Source organism: Actinia tenebrosa, unplaced genomic scaffold, assembly GCF_029948245.1.
Source record: "Actinia tenebrosa isolate PJP-AT-01 unplaced genomic scaffold, QUT_ActTen_1.0 PGA_scaffold5__44_contigs__length_20552954, whole genome shotgun sequence".
In the NCBI taxonomy this organism is placed as follows: Eukaryota; Metazoa; Cnidaria; class Anthozoa; order Actiniaria; family Actiniidae; genus Actinia; species Actinia tenebrosa.
Window position 1 is genome coordinate 20,326,755 of NW_028292582.1, and position 17,973 is coordinate 20,344,727.

Here is a 17,973-nt window from a genome sequence, read left to right on the forward strand (position 1 = left end):
GCATAGATTTGACTTTTATTACTGTTATTAAGTTTTTGTTGTGATTTTTGGCTGTGCCCCCCAAAGATTTTTTGCAGTGCCCCCTCCCCTCCAAAGATTTTTTGCAGTGCCCCCCCTAAAGATTTTCAGCTTCCGCCGCCCCTGCATACAACTAACATATTTCAAAATAGTCAGAGCATATCAATGAGGCTGCATTTACATATAGGTACTCTGATAGGAGAGGTCTTTTTCTGCTCTCGGTTTTGGTTGTAGGTCGGGGGAGGTCAGCCAACCCTACTGAGGGGATCAAGAAAAAACAACCTCTGCTTGCTGTGTAATTCTATGATAGGACAATGAAACCCAAGTACAGTAAAAACCCGCATAAAAGAACAAGTGGGTTAAGAACACCCAGCCTGAATTTGGGCGTTTTAAGTACCATGTGAATAAGAACATAATCAGCCTGAAAAATTAAAAAGTGTTCTTGAAAAAATAAGATCAATATTACCAGTAGCAGACTCCATGCCTGACCTGACAATAATTTATTTTTCTACTGTTTTGATACAGTTATTATTGCAGTCAAGATTTTTTAAATAACATTTTTGAACTTACCCATTGATATCATCTACATGTATTGGTAGTCTATATAGTAATACTGTGTTAAAAAGATATAACTAGCTAAAAACTAGTGTGAGCTGCGTCGGTGTTTCTAATGAAACAGTAATGATGAAAAGGTAAATTATACACCGTGAAAAGATGAAAAAACTTACTGACGTTTCGGACGCTAGTCCTTCGTCGGAGTAAAAGAGTAATACTGTATTTATTTTAGAAACATTTATTTTAAGAACACCGTAAGAACACCTTCAGGCTGATTTTCAGTAAACACCCGTTAAATAAGAACAAAATCAGCCTCAACTCCAAAAATGGGTGTTCTTTTATGCGGGTTTTTACTGTATTCTTTATTCCAGTAGGTACTGTATTGCATCAGCTACCTTGACCTCACTTCCTGTTATGATGGTAGAATGAAAGTGTAATATTTCATAATATTGCATTCATTATGTCTGCCCGAGATGAGAGGGGAGCAGGTTAGATTCAGGACGAAAAAAATATTAAATTCGTGAGTTCATTGGGTGGATCTTAAATATTTTTCAGAGAATAAAGGGAGAGGCCAACGTTTTAAAAAAATATTTTTCACTTGACACCGGCCCCTCTTGCATACATAATTAGCATATACCAACTTGTGTACTTCCTAAGAACGGGCGCGCTCATTGGTTAATTGGAGGTGAATGTTGTACGATATTCACCTCTGAATTTCGGAATATTGAGTCGGCAACAAAATGGCATCTGCCCGCAATCGTTTTGCTACAATTTCCGATGAGGAAATTGAAAAAATGAAAGTAAATGCCATTCCTATCAATACTAAAAAGGCAACGAAGTATGTCCTAAAAGGTTTGCTAAAAGTTTTGCTAAAAGTTTTGCGTGAAATTTGTCACGCAAACTAAAAGTTTCTGTTTTGTTTGTTTTTAATGAATTATTGTATATAAAAATAAAATACTCTGTACACAAGTTGGTAAGACAATGCTAAAACGACTCGCGTCTCGGTAAATATTCCCCGATATTCACTTCGCCTTCGGCGAATAATTGCTAATTAGCTAAAGGTTAGCTGAGAGGTGAATTTTGTTTCAGCCAATCACAACGCGTTTGGCTGTTGCTATCGTAACCCAGATTTTTGCTTATTTTTCTGTTTTCTTTTGACTAAAATGTAATATACGTGGCTACAAGAAGCAGAAATATGGAAAGGAAGAATTAAAAGAATTTCACTTTCCCGCTACGTTTGTTCTTTTTTTCAAGCTCCAAAATTTTTTCAAAGTGGCCTCCCTGCTGGTCGCCTCCCTGTGGATGAGAATAGTACTTAGCATCACAATGCATTGTGGGGTTTACGCCCAGACAAGCCCAGACAAGTCTGCCCAGACATACTTACAGACGAAGCGCTTCCTTCAAGGAATTTCCTGTTCTTTAAACTTTAATAATGTTCTGAATTTAAAACACTTTGTGGATTTAAACAATTGTAACCATAAAGATGGGATGAATTTTCTGGTTCTAGTTGATTTGGTGCCCTCTTTCCTACGAGATTTTCTTTCTTAGGAAGAGGCGAACTTCCACAACAACTGAAGAAAAGAACGACAAGCTCACAAGACAAGAGTTCCTGTGTCCGCCAAGGTTTACATTGTAATACCTCAGAGTGTGTGATGTTTTTCTGTGAGGTAGATGTTCACTGGTGCACTAAAAGTTGTTGGATGTAAGCCATAAAGTGATGTGAGTAAAAAATTGAAGAAACTTTATAGCTTAAAATTTGCCATTATGCGTCCGGTCAGGTTTGATTTATAGATATTAACTTATTACTTATAACGTATTAGATAGTTAAAAAAACACCTTATTTCGCTGTAGTCCTGAGGTTTACGAATGAATTAATGAATTAATATGAAATATGATCTAATATAGCTTAAATAACGATCAAAGTGTTATAAAATAGAAGAGTTTCCAGTAATTTTATCCTGCGTTTCGCGCAATGCATCTATGGATTGCCAGGGGGCAAACAAAGCAAGTCATCACAAGAGATGTATGGGGACGATTCATATTTTCCACTAAAATCCGTGATTTGGTGGTGAATATTGTACTTTATCTCTCTAATTTTATCGGATATGAAGTTGAGGAATGTGTATTCATCGAATACGTAAGTTTTTTGTTTGAATAGTTTGATATTACAGTCGGAAAACTCGATTTTCTTGCATAAGCTAGATCGTGAAAGTCGACTATAAATAATTGAACAGTAATGATGAAAAGGTAAATTATACACCGTGAAAAGATGAAAAAACTTACTGACGTTTCGGACGCTAGTCCTTCGTCGGAGTAAAAAAGCAAAGTTTTTTCATCTTTTCACGGTGTATAATTTACCTTTTCATCATTACTGTTTCATTAGAAACACCGACGCAGCTCACACTAGTTTTTAGCTAGTTATATCTTTATAAATAATTGACTCAAAATAGCAAGATTTTTTTGCAGATATTAACGGAATTACTCAATAAGATATTATTATTGATACATTAGTATGTGCAAGTGTTCAATAATATTAAGAATAATGCCTGGTGGCTATCACTGTGCTGTTTGGGATAGCGAAAACGATCGAAGGTATCCAGGTAGACAAAATCGTTCTTCCCCACGAGGGAATTTTAAGGTTTTATTCTCCTAGAAACCAACAGTATGTCTTGTCGCGGGCCAGAGGGACCAATAGGAAGAACTCAGTGAAAGTCAGAAGGAGTGCACTAAAGTGTGCTCAAATCATCACTTCGAACAGGGCTATCGAAACTTGGACAGCTGGAAAGCCGCATACACTGAGGATGCCTATCTTTCCAGTTAGGAAGCGAATTAGGTTCCAAACTCGGTTCCAAACTCGGTTCCAAACTCGGTTCCAAACTCGGTTCCAAACTCGGTTCCAAACTCGGTTCCAAACTTGCTTCCTAACTCGCTTCCTAACTTGCTTGTTAGTTTTTCTCGTATATTCTCCAACATTTTATTCTAGGTAAAGAGTAACGGTTCAAAAACGTTTGGATATACTTGAATTAAACTGCTACATAATATCTTTATTTCCCTAAGTCTTTTATAATTTATAATTTCGTCCAGCCACAAAGCAACAGCACAATAAAAACAACTTTCATCTCCCCGCGATAGTAACGTTATGCATCAATACTTATACTTGTATGAGAAACACTCAAAACAAACTGATGTATCAATAAAAAAATACTTTCATAGAGTAATTCCGTTAATATCTGCACAAAAACCTTGCTATCTGGAGACAATTAGTCGAGGTGTCGCTATGTACTTTCACAATCTAGCTTACGCAAGAAAATCAAGTTTTCAGACTGTAATATCACACTATTCAAACAACATGTATTTGATGAATACACATTCCTCGACTTCATATCCAATAAAATTAGAGAGATAAAGTACAATATTCACCACCAAATCACGGATTTTAGTGGAAAATATGAATCGTCCCCATACATCTCTTGTGATGACTTGCTTTGTTTGCCCCCTGGCAATCCATAGATGCATTGCGTGAAACACAGGATAAAATTACTGGAAACTCTTCCATTTCAAAAAACGTTTTAGCTATACACTCATTGGGATGATTGGGATGGTACTGTAGAACCATTGGGCTATTCCATCCAATATGAGCAATCCCCCCCGTTTAGAACCAAAAATCTCCAGGGGTAGAATACAAACACTATAAGTGTGCAACATAAATACCACTAAATACTGCTAAATTATGCTAATCCTATTGTTTTCTATTGTTTAATTAGCACTATTTACTACTAAATAGTGCAAAGTGTTGCACACTTTTTGTGTTCGTACTCTAACTATCACCTTTTTGGCGCTAGCCGTCACTGGGTATAAATTGTTTTAGATTGTGTTACTGTCACCAAAAAGTTTTTGGTGACCGTAAACACGATCCAAGTACTTATTTTTGCAATTTTAAACCACTTTGGTGCTGGATCTTGTTCAATTGTTCAGACGTTGTTTTGGATTTGACACAAATGTACTGACTTTTAAACAAATTATTTACTTGGTTTGTTTAGTTAGCTCCCTAAATACGAGCAAAATATCATTTTTTAAAACTTGATATAAAGCTAAGATATAAGCTTGATATAAGCTTTTTCTGAGAACAATGTCCAGACATTGTTGACTGTAACACAATCCAACCCCAGGATCAGCTATACATTGTCAAGCATTAAAAGAGGAATCACACAATGAGAGAGTAGCAACCACTATGGAGGAGGGGAAGGGTCCCAAAAAAAGATAGTGATTTCTGGCTGTCATTATCAAATCTCAGGTATCTTATTTCCAGACAAATACCCTAAGAGGTAGCGACTTTTTCTCTTATAGTACTATTAGATTTCTGACACCCTTAGAGGTGTCAAATAGCAGTTGTGGAATTTTAAAATGTATGACAAGCATCCTGCCCTTTTACAGTCACACTCACCTCCCCCACCCCCAGTCCCCCCAGGCTTTTTAACACACACTCACTGATGTTTAGTAAGCTGATATTCTTCAGTTTTTATTCCCTAAAATGGTTATATGACATCTTGGCATGTATTACTTTGACAGAAATATAATGGCAACTGGCTGGTCTCGTACCACAACGAGGAACACAAACTTTGCTCGGCTGTGTAGGCTGCTGATTGACGGTGGGACACGTGTACTTAGAGATGTGTTTGACTCATTTCACCCACCATGCTCCTTAAAAACAGCATTACTTAGTACACCAGTCCATTCTACTTTGAAAGGATTGAAGGCCAAAAGGGTGCTAGATATAAGTCAGTGGAATAAACTGTATTCTAAAGCTATTACATCAGTCAACTCAGTAAGTTTTGACATTACTTTGCTGTTTTTACTTCTGCGCAATATTTGCGGTTTAACACCACCTGCGACTGGATGGAACAAGCCACCCCTTGCTTCTGACAAAAGTAAAGAAGCTGACTTGATTCGCATCAAGTTTTACAGAAATGAACTCTATGGTCACATCACTGAAACGGCTATTCCTGACAGCAGATTTAGGAAATACTGGAGTAATATATCAGATGTATTGCTGAGATTAGGAGGACCTCAGTATAAATTACAGATCGATAGGCTAGAAAAAACATCAATGGATGCTGAGGATGAAGACTATTATAGCGACTGTTTAAAGGAATGGGAAGAATATGAACAAAGATTGAAAAAAATGATAAAGGAAACCAATGAAAAAGTAGATGCAGGATTACAGGAGTTATCAAACAAAATAGATAAAACACAACATGAGATTACCGAGAAAATTTATGAAACAAGTGAAAAAGTTGATGCAGGAGTTCAGGAATTATCAAACAAAATGGATATAACACAACATGAGATTACAGAGAAGTTTGATGAAACCAATAAAAAAGTAGATGCAGGAGTACAGAAGTTATCAACCAAAATGGATAAAACACATGGGATTATTGATGAACACCAACAGCATGTGGAAGAAATGATGAAGCAAACACTAGAACTGACAAAGAAGATAGATGAAAACCAGGAAAAGGTGAAGGTGGGGGATGAGGAATTTGAAGTTCTCACTAGCCCTGAAGTGGAAGCTTCAAAACTTATTGAAGGTATGGTATCACACTTATTAAACTGACACATGGTAACAAATTATAAACTGGAGTGCTTACCATTTTAACCAATCTATTCAGTTGAAAATAGATTTGCTAATGGTAATTAATAAGACATTTGAGTTGCGACAAATGTTATATGCACCTACCGGAAGAACCGAAAAGAGTGAAAAAAGTGGATTACCTCAATTGGAAGACCAAGTTTTCCAGAATTTTCCAGAATTATACATATTTATTTTTCAACCAGAATTTCCAGTTTTTCCAGCTTCATGCTGTGTTTTTGACCTTGAAAAGAAGTTTGCCTGAGTTTAATATTAGAAGCACTCCAGCTGTAAACAATGTGCCCCCTCAATTATTGATCAGATAAAGACAGTTATAATGATACTTTTTCATTCTAATCAGAAAAACTTATTCTTTATCCATGCCATTGTTTTAAAATTAAAAATAACAAAAACAATTAACTTTTTTTAAAGATTACTCAAAAAGATTGAGATTATCTATCACCAAGCAGACTGATTTCCAGCCCAAGCTAATGCCCTCACATCTAAGGAAAAACCAAGTGATTCGGACAGATGACATATTTACAAACTTGACAATTCAACATGGCCGACAATCTTTATGGCTTGATCATGACGTTGAGGATGATGAAGAAATGGATCCAGAATTTGTAACATTTTTTGAATATTCAAATTGGAAAGCTAAAAAAGAAACTGATGAAAAAACTGATGAAGAAACTGATGAAGAAACTGATGAAGAAACTGATGAAGAAACTGATGAAGAAACTGATGAAGAAACTGATGAAGACATGTCAGCTAATGATGAAATCCTTTTGAAGAGCTGTGCAGAAATGTTTGTTTACTCTAAGAACTCTGAGAAATCTGAGAACCCTGAGAAATCTGAGAAAGAAAAAAATGACAGAGGCAATCCAAAGTCAATTCTTGTTATTGGAAAACCAGGAATTGGAAAAACATTATTGTGCCAAAAGCTTATCAGAGATTGGGCCAGTGGTCACTTAATATTTCACACTTTAGAAGCACAAAAAAAGCCTGAATTTTGCTTTGCATTCCTTTTAAAATTCCGTCAGTTAAACCCACTACAACAACAGGAATTTGATTTAAGAGACATTTTAAATCTTTCCTGTGTGTTAGATGAAGGATCCATTATTGATGAAAAGACATTTAAACTGATCATTCGGAATAAGGAAAATTTGCTGGTCATCATTGATGGCTACGATGAGTATTCACATCTTGATGAAAATGCTGGAAAATCTAACAGTGAGGAAACATATCCAAATGACCCTTGTGCAAAAATGCCCGTGCACACTATGGTTGCTAAACTTTTGCAAAAAAAGATTTTAGAAGGCTGTGTTCTTTTAATAACTTCCAGACCACACAAAACAGAGGATCTAGAGAAGGGGAAGGTGAACTTTGACCAGCTTGTTGAAATTAAAGGGTTTTCCATGTGTCAAGTTACAGAATATGTCAAGAAATACTTCAAAGCAGATGAAAAAATGAAGAACGTGGTTTGTGATCACTTGAAAGAAAATAAGGGTCTGGCAAGGTTGGCTCATGTTCCAATGCTGTGTTTTTTGATATGCTGCTGTATGGAGTGGTACATCACTAACTCCAAAACCTTTGAGAATCTACCAGTCACCACCGCTGATCTTTATTCTGAGGTTATTAAAATCTTTGAAGTCAAGCATCATTCAATGTCACAATACAGAAAGGATCCAATTCCTCAGAAATTTAAAGTCCCACCAGTTGTTAAAGATACACTTAGCAAGTTATCAGAGCTGGCAGTTCGTTTCATGAAGGAAGGCAAATGTGTTTTTGATGAAGATGACTTAAGGAGCTTTGGTCTAAATGAACAAGAAGTAGAAAATCTTCAAGGAAGTGGTATCATTCACTGTGGTCCAGGTTTTCGTAAATCTCCATTTGCTGAATTGACTCTTGAATATTCCTTCACTCATTTAACAGTACAAGAATATTTGGCTGCTGTTTCATTTGTAAACCAAGGAAAGATTCCCAAAAGAAAAGAAGTAACTGTAATGGTTTTTTATTTCATGGTTCAGCTTTGGTCTAGAAAAAAAGATGAAAACACTGAAAAGCTGATGGAAGAGCTTTTAACGTCTTTCAAACCACAGGATCAATTCAGCATCAGGAATGTGCTAATGACTTTACAATTTCTTCAACAATATAAAGACATTGAGTTTACTAAACGTGTTGCACTGGATCATTTCAAAGGATTTTGTACTGGCCCTTTTAGAGAAGTGTCACCATGGTTGATGTCATTCGACAGAGTATCTAATAGCTACTGTTCTGACATGTCATCTTTATTGGACATCTTTAGTTTAGTGAATGAAGATCATCTAGAGAAAGCTTTATCATTTCCAGCCATTGAGCTCTCTGTCAATGAAACATCTTTGAAAATCTCAGGTGTAGAGCAAATCTGTAACTCTCTGAGCAACAAATATTCTCCGGCAACTGGCTTGTTGCTAACTGAATGTAAACTTAATAACAATTGCATCAAGAGGATAAGTGAAGTCTTGCTTACAACAAATCTAACTAAATTGAATCTATGGGGCAATGCGATAAATGGCATTGGAATGACTTGCATTTGTCAATCTCTGAAAGACAAGGATTGCAAAATTACCAAATTGTACCTTGGTAATAATGATGCTTCTGACTTTGGAGCTGAAACTTTTTGTCAAACAATCAAACATGAAAACTGCAAGCTGTTAACACTAGACTTGAACTCCAACAACATGACTGACAGAGGAGTACACAGCCTTTGTTTAGCATTAATGGACACCAATTGCAAGCTGAAAGAATTAATCTTGCATGACAATGTCACAACATATGGCCCTGATTATGTTTCTTACATGACATTTGATCTGGTAAAACAAGTAAAACCTGACGTTGATTTGAAATTAACAGAATATCCTTTTTCAACCTCCCTTGGCCTCCTATTTTTATAAACAAATCAAGTTTTCTTCTTATATTTACCTAATCAATATATGAAATACACAATTTCACAAATTTCAAATTGTTTTTATTACTCTTTACTAGTAAATGAAATTTTGTATTGATTATTTGACCAATTTAATCTCATAGAGTAGCAAAGTGTTACGTATTGTCATCGGTTTAATGTCATCACTTGGCTACTCTATTAAGGCCAAAGCAATGATGTGCATAATCTCTTATGCTGTAAAGATTTCTTTATTGATACAACAATAGACCCTTTGCATTGATTTTCTAGAGGATTTGTTCTGGGGGTCAAAACAATAGTCCGTCTTTTCTTATGCAAAAAAACATCCATTGTTTTGTCCCCCAGAACAATTTCTCTCCGGACTCAGTGCAAGGGGTCTATTGAATGGACTACTTTGACAATATGGAAGCGACCCAGGTTTGAGTACTGCCAGTCTCGGTGTCGTATGTGAGTAGAGTTGTTTGTTGGTTCTCTCCTGTGCTTCGAGGGCTTTTCTCCTGGTTCTCGGGTTTTCTTCCCTCTGCAAAAATACTACCCAATTAAAATTTGATCTTTGGGCTTTCACCTAGCTCTGTTGTGATTGTCCCACAATTAGATACAACAGCAAAAGCTTAATAGATTTTTAAGAGAATACAAAAAAATAAGAATTAAGATGGCACATCAATCACCTTTGCCCATAAAATAAAGACAAACACAGGAAACTATATTTTTTCCGTCATCTTTGTTTTGTTATGCCCCCCCTGACAAAGATGGCCGCTGTATCGTTGAAGTAGTCCATTCTCATGACTTCATACAAATTATTGCATGGAATTTATCTATATTGTCACCACGATTTTCCCCACTTTATTTTCTCTTAATTTCTTCAAGGTTTTTGTTGCATCATCTAATGATATTGTGTGATGTATCACTGGTCTGAAACAAAAAGATAAATTTAAAATTTTCAATTAACCTTTAGTTTAGCAAAGCATAAGTACATATAAAAAAGGGCTTGAATCTAGCACTAGTCAACTTAAGAAGGTAACTTTTTTTTTGGCTAACGAAATTTGTCAAATATCATTCTTACGTTAACTTACAAATTTCTCATGCGCTGATTGGTTATTTTTAATCATCAATAAGATGACAGACAGATAGGATGACAGACAGATAAGATGACAGACAGATAAGCTAACATCAACAAGCAAGCCCTTTTCTTTGATTTTTTGGATCACTAAAAACGAGCAGTTTTTATTGTTTTTGTTATAATTGTAAAAAACAAATTGACATCAGTTTTTTTGTCATTGAGGTCTATGATGCCATCATGCAAAAGTCCTATTGGATGATAATTAGTAGGGAACTAGTGTAGACTGCGTCGGTGTTTCTGAATAAAACTGTAGGAACTTATGGATAAATTGAATCACCGTAAGAAGCTTTGTTAAACTGACATTTCGGAGACCAAACTAACGTCTGAAACGTCAGTTTAACAAAGCTTCTTACGGGGATTCAATTTATCCATCATGCGCTCTGTCCTGCATATCCAGTCCAGTACTTGCTTGAAAGTTTGCATGCCATCTTGAGCAGGGTATGGAATTCGGATGAAGGTTAGGGGTTTAATACATGGAAGTTTGAGAAAAAATGGAAAATAAGTTTAATTTAGGAAGCTTAATACATGCAAATAATCAGTGCCAGTAAGTAAGTTGCACCATGTAACAAAGAATAGTGCTTAATTGAGGAACAAATGGGGACTACACATGACAGATGCTGAATCTCAGCATTAAACAGTCCGGTTGAGCAGCCTTGTGTGAGCACAACAAGTAAGTAGAGCCTGCATGCTGGCAGTCTTGCTTTGTCCCTTACCTTACGAGTGAGTTAATCATTTTGTCCATCAAGTCATTGAGTATGTTTGGGAAAGAATTAAGGATTTCAAAGAAATATGCATGATATGTTAAAAAATAAGAAAGAAATAACTAATATAAAGAGATGGAACATTTGATTGAAATTAATCGACATTGCTGAAGTATATTATTTTACGTTCAGCTGCGTCTCTGCTTCGTCCACATGAGCGTGGTGTCGCTGAGCTTCACAGTTAAATTTATATAAAGTTCATTTTAATCTTGATGTAATATTTTATTATGCTATAGTCAATTTTTCTAATAAGTTCGTGTTGATAGTTGTTATTACACATATTTTATATTTTTAAATTTGTAAATATTAGTAGTTTTATATTGAGGGCCACAAGTTTATTAGTGTAGTACACTATTTAGTGCCACCCTCATTAAATAAAGTTGTTATTATTATTATTTTTAAAGGAAGAATAGTGGCCAGAAATGTTGAGGGGTTTGGAAATCGGAATTTAGTGTGGGTATTGAGATTCTCTTATGATATATATACCTTCCATAAACCCTCCCCTCCTCTTGTAGATTGCCATACACCCCCCCCCCCCCCCCATCAGGGAAAAATGTACTCACTCTTGTGAATCCCATTGCCTAGCTTTCATTAGGGGAGGTGTCGGTGTTTTGAAAAACTAGATAATGTACCAGCTGTAATTAGAGAGATCATCTCTTGTTACTAGTAAGTAAGTAAAAAGGACATCAAGTAGTTCCTTTTCCCTTCCATCCATCCATCCACCCACACCCACCCATGCATGCATGCATTCAAGCATCCATCCATCTATTCATTTCTTGCTTGCTTGCTTTCCTTAATTCCTTCCTCCCTCCCTTTCTTTCTTTCTTTCTTTCTTTTTTTCTAAGTGTGTTCTGGCCCTCATCCCTTCATTAAAGACAGTAAACAAAGGATATGAAGATATCTTCCCTGTTGCCCTATTGGAAAAAAAAGAAATTAGTAAAATTTTTAAGTTAGTAAAGGCTTTCTAGATGGAACATCCAATGGCATTCCAATCTATGAAAAATAAATACCTCTAGAGAGTGTCCAGACATCCTCAAACAGAAAACAAAGAGACGCTCCTTTGGCAAACAGCAATTTTGAATCTGGTGGATCAAGCTAAATTGAAAAAAGGAATTGGCTATATTTAATAAATACGATTTTGCATTTAAAGGAAGATAAAGTCACCTATTGCCTGTAACAATTAGGCAACTACCTCTAATATAATTGGTTTACACCGAATCAAAATATCAATTTGAATAACTTGTTCTGCACTGACTAGCAACTGACTAGCCTCTCATACATGTGAAAACACTTTGATTTTTCCATATGAACACAAAGCTAGTTGTTCAAATTGGTCGCCATATATTTTGAATCAGTGTATAGTGTGTTATCGAGCAGTTAAAAGCAACATTTACGTAATGGTTGGGAGGGGGGTTGCACTGTATACACACGGAACACACCTGTAAGTCTGGTTGCGAGGTAACCCATCTTCCACCCACACCAAGGCACGATATGACATCATGTTTTGATGGTAATCCATCTTGGTGACCAATAACTTTATCCAGTTCAGACTCTATAAGGTGTTCTGTGAATTCTTCACTATACAGTGTGACTAAAATATAGCAAAGACAAAGGTCAATAATATGATATTTGAATGGAGCCTATTTACACAAGTGCATGGGAATTACTACCTTTGTATATGACCCACTAAGTTTGATGTCTCATTCGCCGACTAGCATTTCTATGACAATATCCACAGGAAAAAAAGACCGATTCTCAAATTGGGAATTGTTGGGAATTTCCTTGAATTTCCAATTCGAACACCAACGTTGGGATTTATTGTTGGGAATTTCCTTCTAATACCCAATAGAAAAACAAAATTCCCAACAAACTAACATTGGGAATCCAGGGCCGTAACCAGAACTTTTACAGGGAGGGTGCACATCAAATAAAATCAGACCATTGATCGTTTGTTTTATTACCAACTCAGTGGCGTAACTAGGGATCTTACAGGGAGGTGCACAGGCAATAATTTGCAGAACCAAAAAGAAAAAAAAGGTAACCAAAAGAAAGCAGAACCAAAAAAAAAAAAAAAAAGGAGATGGATTAAGCTTTTATGGGGCACCCTGTACTCCTCCCTGGTTACAACCCTGGAATCAGTGCCACGTTCCCAATTTCGTTCTCTCTGGGAATTGGATGGGAATTTGTTGGGAATTCAGGGAAATTCCCAACAAAGTCCCAATTTGGGAATCCAGTTTTTTTTCCTGTGATCTTGAAGAAGATTTGGGACTGAATCAAATATTAGAGGATTAAGATATTTAATTCAGTCTAAACTCTCCCTTAAGATATAGAAATAATAGTTATTTAAAGCCCTGTTTACACTAGGGATTTTTGCGGCGATTTTGTCCATAATAAATAATGGTAAAGAATTAACTTGTAAAGTTTTTTTCAGGACACCAAGATTTTCTTAGACGAATGTCTCTTTTAAAGGATGAGACAAAAGATTTCATATTTCCAAAAATTGCCATGAAAATTGCAGCAAAAATTGCCAGTGTAAACGAGGCTTTAAATTGCAGATCTGGTCATTGATATGCTAGTAGGTGAACAGGACATTAAACTTTGGGGATTGCACTTCAACAATAATGGTAGTAAGACATGTTTTGAAAAGTGGAAGGATGCCATCTAGGACATACCTGTATTTTAAATAAGGGAGGGTTGACCCTAACACCTATAGTGGGTTACAGTGGCTCCCTCACTTCAGTGTCTTTTAGTTGGTCATTATTTTTCAATACTCTATTGCAATAACAATATCTACAAAAATTAATGATAAGCACTGGAGCAATAAACATAGATATAAATACCTCCATTATCAACTACGCAGTCCACTCCTACCCCACCAGTTTCTTCCATACAAATATCAACTAAAGAGGATTCAACCTTTCTGACGTCTATTACTTTTGCTGCAAAACAAAAAAGGAAGAGATATAAAATACTAAAAGTTAAACAGTCATGAAGTTGTTTGCACCACTTAGTAATGAGATAGTACACCTCAAACTTTCAGCCTGCAACTTTGTCAACTTACTCAGAGGTGGTTGTAGACTTTCCAAAAGCAGCATTTCCTCCTCTGTCGAGGCTGTTGTGATAACCTTAAAGAAAAATAGACCCTTTTTGCTTGGATGACAGCAATGTTTTCCCATTTCAAACGTGTTATTCCATAGACAGCAATTATTTCTTTGTTTAATGGTCGCACATGAGAAGACATATAGTCCATCCATTTTTCCTATCCATCTATCAAGTTACCAACCAAATACACCATGATCATCACATCTGTCCTGATTATCTATATCCATTGATTGAACATCTCATCCAACCATCCTATCATCCAACAGTAGTATCAATCATCCCATGCATTCATTCACCCATCCCATCTAATAACCCAATCCTTCCATGTATTCTATTCATCCCAGTCAATGAACATCCTATTCATCCATCTATCCCATTCATCCCACTTTTACCTTGATTTTCCCATCCAACCTGATCATTCCATCCTGACTATCCCATTCCTCCATTCCATTTTACACCATGCCACCAATTACATTTGGCTTTACATTCACAATCACTACTTCCTACCTTGGCACCCCAGGACTGTGCCAGTTGAATCATAATCAGACCTGAAGACTTAAAAATATTACACAAAGGTTACTTTCTTGTCATAGTTTCCACAGTGTATGGTATTCTCTTGCAAGTAGGTCCCTAATAGCCTTACCGAAGCTCCATCAAATATCAGGACTGTCTCTCCCCCACACAGTTTTGCCTGGTAATGCAGGGCTGTGTAAGCTCGAACGCCATCTCCTATGCATCCTGCAGCATCTACATGACCTATCTTTTCAGGCTTGGAAACTAAATGGGAAATGAAAAATGAGAATGAGAAAGGAATAGGGAAACTGTGCTAGTTTCATGGTTTAGATACCAACCCAAATCAAATTCTGAAACGACGCAGAATGTAGCACAACCAGCAGATCTGCTGTTCACTGGAACGAGACCTAAAAGACATAATAAGGAGAAATACAATGCTACAGTGTACGTGTAAGTAAGAAAGGTGCACAAACTTTTGTTCATTTATAAATAATTTATATTTTTTAACCTTACCTGTAACTTCATCCCCCACAGTAACCCTGGTTACGGAAGATCCCACTAAAAACAAGATGAAAGATTATTCATAGAGCACATCCAGTAAAACCATGAAATAAAAACAATAAGTTGATACTGACAGATAGTAGCTATTTAGTGACTAATATTAAAACCCCTTTATAGTAAAAATAATATCAAAATGTGTGCAGACATACTAGAAAATATATATACAGAAATATAGGGCCTTCCAAAAAATTCCAAGTAGTAGTAATGGACTATAATGAAATATAAATTACTGAATTTAAAAGATATCTTCGTCTTTTTATACTGACAATTTCCTGAGGTAAGACACCAACCCTGTTAACCTTGTGGGGAAGGTATGGATGCAATCAAGCACCCAAGATAGTTACTTATCCCTCTCTGCTACGCTCCCCAATTGTCTCACACTAGAGGGCCATTCGCAAGCCAGGGATTGTATATTGTACCAACAATTGGTGAAAGTGCTTACCACTAGTGACAATCCCTGATATTTCTCTACCAACAGGTTTTTCTTTTTCCAGAGATAATCCAAACTCCTTCACAAACTAAAAATTGATCAGAGTATTGAAATAAATATGGATTCAACTCAAACAAAGAATCCTATAGAGGTTTTGCACCATCAAGTAATGGCATAGCCATGTTAAATGGCTGGAACAATATGATCGTTTTACATGAAAAAGAATTCAATAGGCTTTTTGCATGATGGCATGCATTTTTATGGTTTGCCGTAGCATGGGTGGCGTTCACCACTAACATGTCGTCTTTCACCGCTGTGAGTCCAACAGGTCGGGTCACTGGTTCGAGCCCTGCGGTTGCCACATGTGAATTGAGTTTGTTTGATGTGTTGTTCTCTCCTATGCTACGAGGGTTTTCTCTGAGTTCTCCGGTTTCCTCCCTCCGTAAAAATCAACGTGTGAGCTGAGCGTTGTGTGCATAGAATATTAAATGTAGTGGTAATGCGTGTGAGTGAAAAGTGTCCCCAATTAGTGCGAAAGCGCTAGAATGACTAGACACTTAAATAAAAGTGATTTATTTTATTTTTATTTTTATTTTTCTACCAAGGTGCTTCGCGAATTTTCTTTCTTGTTCAAATTTGTATTTCCTCATGAGAATAGTAAGACAATTGGTGCTAACTAACTGAACAAAAGAAAGTGTGCGAGGGAGTCTGGTAGTGGTAATAAATGACGCCATAATGTAAGTGACCTATTCCCAAGAGCAAAGGCATTTTATTGTTCTGACATCCATGAATTACAGGCAGACTTAAATCTCTATTATGGTTGTGGACATGTGTTGGTGCAAAACCTCTAATCACAAGGGAATATGACAAATGAACACACATTGCAAGTTGTAGAGCAAATTAATGTTGCTCATATTACCACTAAAAGTGCAAAAAGTTTGTTGCTAAGGCCCTGGCTAAACGAGGAAACATGTTTTCTTAAAATGTTTCCAAAGGTGGCAAAACTGTCAGGGAACATCGGGAAACATGTTAGTGCATGCGCACTTTCAAGACAGAGCTAGCGTTGCTAAGTTAGAACTTTTAGAATGTTGACTTTCGTGGCTAAACAAGGAAACATTGTCTCCATGCGTCTTGGAAGCATGAAATGTTTCTGACGCACAGCAGAAACATTTTTGCGTCTTAGAAGCAAAATTTGTTGCACGCAGCAATGTTTCGCATGTGGCTAAACTGGGAAACATCGAGGAAACATGCGTGTGGTAAATGTGTTTCTGGAAACATGTTTCCTCGTTTAGCCAGGGCCTTAAAGTAGAGAGAGTTTCAACCTTGTGCAACAATGCACATTTGCTGCACACAGAGTAGAAATATGAGTAATATGTTATGCAAAAAGTTAATTGCACAATTTTTTTGCCCGTATTTATTCATACGTTTATCAATATTCACCTTGAATCTGGTAGCTGCTGACAGCCCACATGCTTTGACCTTCACCACTACGCTGTGGCTATCTTGTTCTGGGCACTCAAACTGGACCAAATATTAAAAAGAAATACCAAAAACCGTAAATCAACTTTATTACAAGCATGTTAGCTATTCAGAGGATTAAATATTATGCATTAATAGAGACTGTCTTGGATATTTCAGACTTTGAAGATGACTTCCGTTATAAAGGTTTAAGGTTGTCGAACGTCAGTTGAAAGAACAACAACAGTCATGTACATACACTCCCAAGGACGATCATCAACACAGAATTCTTTGCCTAGCTAAAATTTCTCTAGGCATTTAAAGCTATTCATAGCTTTTTCACGAAAAATTAAACTAGTTAAGCTTTAGTTATTGATTTTAGCAGCTTCAAGTTCATAGAAATTATCAGCAAAGCTCTGTTTTACCGTTTCCTTCAGTTCAAAATCTCCATCACTTCCACTTTCCCTTTCCTTATAAACTACAGCTCTGGTCTGCATGATAAACCTTATATACCAAAGATCAATAGACGCAAAGATTTTGGAGAGGGGTTATAACAAAACCTAAATGTCACTCTAGGAAGCCATCTTGGATTTCTGTAATCACAGGAAGCCCAATGGTAAGAAATTATTTTATTTTTTAATATTTTCCTAAAATTATCACAAGTTATTGGATAAACATAACGAAGAATCTTTGCAAACATTACGAAAACATTGAAAACGCAGTTAGTTTAATTTCAATTTTATTTTTGAGAGTTGTTGGCCAAAATAACGAAGAATAGTCATATACTATTAGACCGCAAAACATAGTAAATGATGGTGAATGGGTCGGACAATAAACCAAGTATTGACCTACGATGAACTTGGAACATGAAACATGGAC

The 17,973-nt window shown here is 36.3% G+C and overlaps 2 protein-coding genes across 2 annotated transcripts; one reads left to right on the plus strand and one right to left on the minus strand.

Moving 5' to 3' along the window:
- Nucleotides 1-1,926: 1,926 nt before the first annotated feature.
- Nucleotides 1,927-10,414, plus strand: LOC116305291 (uncharacterized). Its single transcript, XM_089038466.1, has 3 exons — nt 1,927-2,292; nt 5,143-6,161; nt 6,635-10,414. The coding sequence occupies exons 2-3, from the start codon at nt 5,150-5,152 to the stop codon at nt 9,136-9,138; spliced, it is 3,516 nt and encodes a 1,171-aa protein (XP_088894592.1). The 5' UTR covers nt 1,927-2,292; nt 5,143-5,149; the 3' UTR covers nt 9,139-10,414.
- Nucleotides 9,191-17,684, minus strand: LOC116305292 (ferry endosomal RAB5 effector complex subunit 4). The gene is made up of 14 exons (XM_089038467.1): nt 17,520-17,684; nt 17,077-17,157; nt 15,649-15,724; nt 15,159-15,203; nt 14,984-15,052; nt 14,776-14,909; nt 14,640-14,687; nt 14,092-14,155; nt 13,871-13,969; nt 12,470-12,621; nt 12,041-12,125; nt 11,923-11,944; nt 10,983-11,027; nt 9,191-10,061 (listed from the first exon to the last, which is right to left on the minus strand). The coding sequence occupies exons 1-14, from the start codon at nt 17,589-17,591 to the stop codon at nt 9,965-9,967; spliced, it is 1,089 nt and encodes a 362-aa protein (XP_088894593.1). The 5' UTR covers nt 17,592-17,684; the 3' UTR covers nt 9,191-9,964.
- Nucleotides 17,685-17,973: the final 289 nt, after the last annotated feature.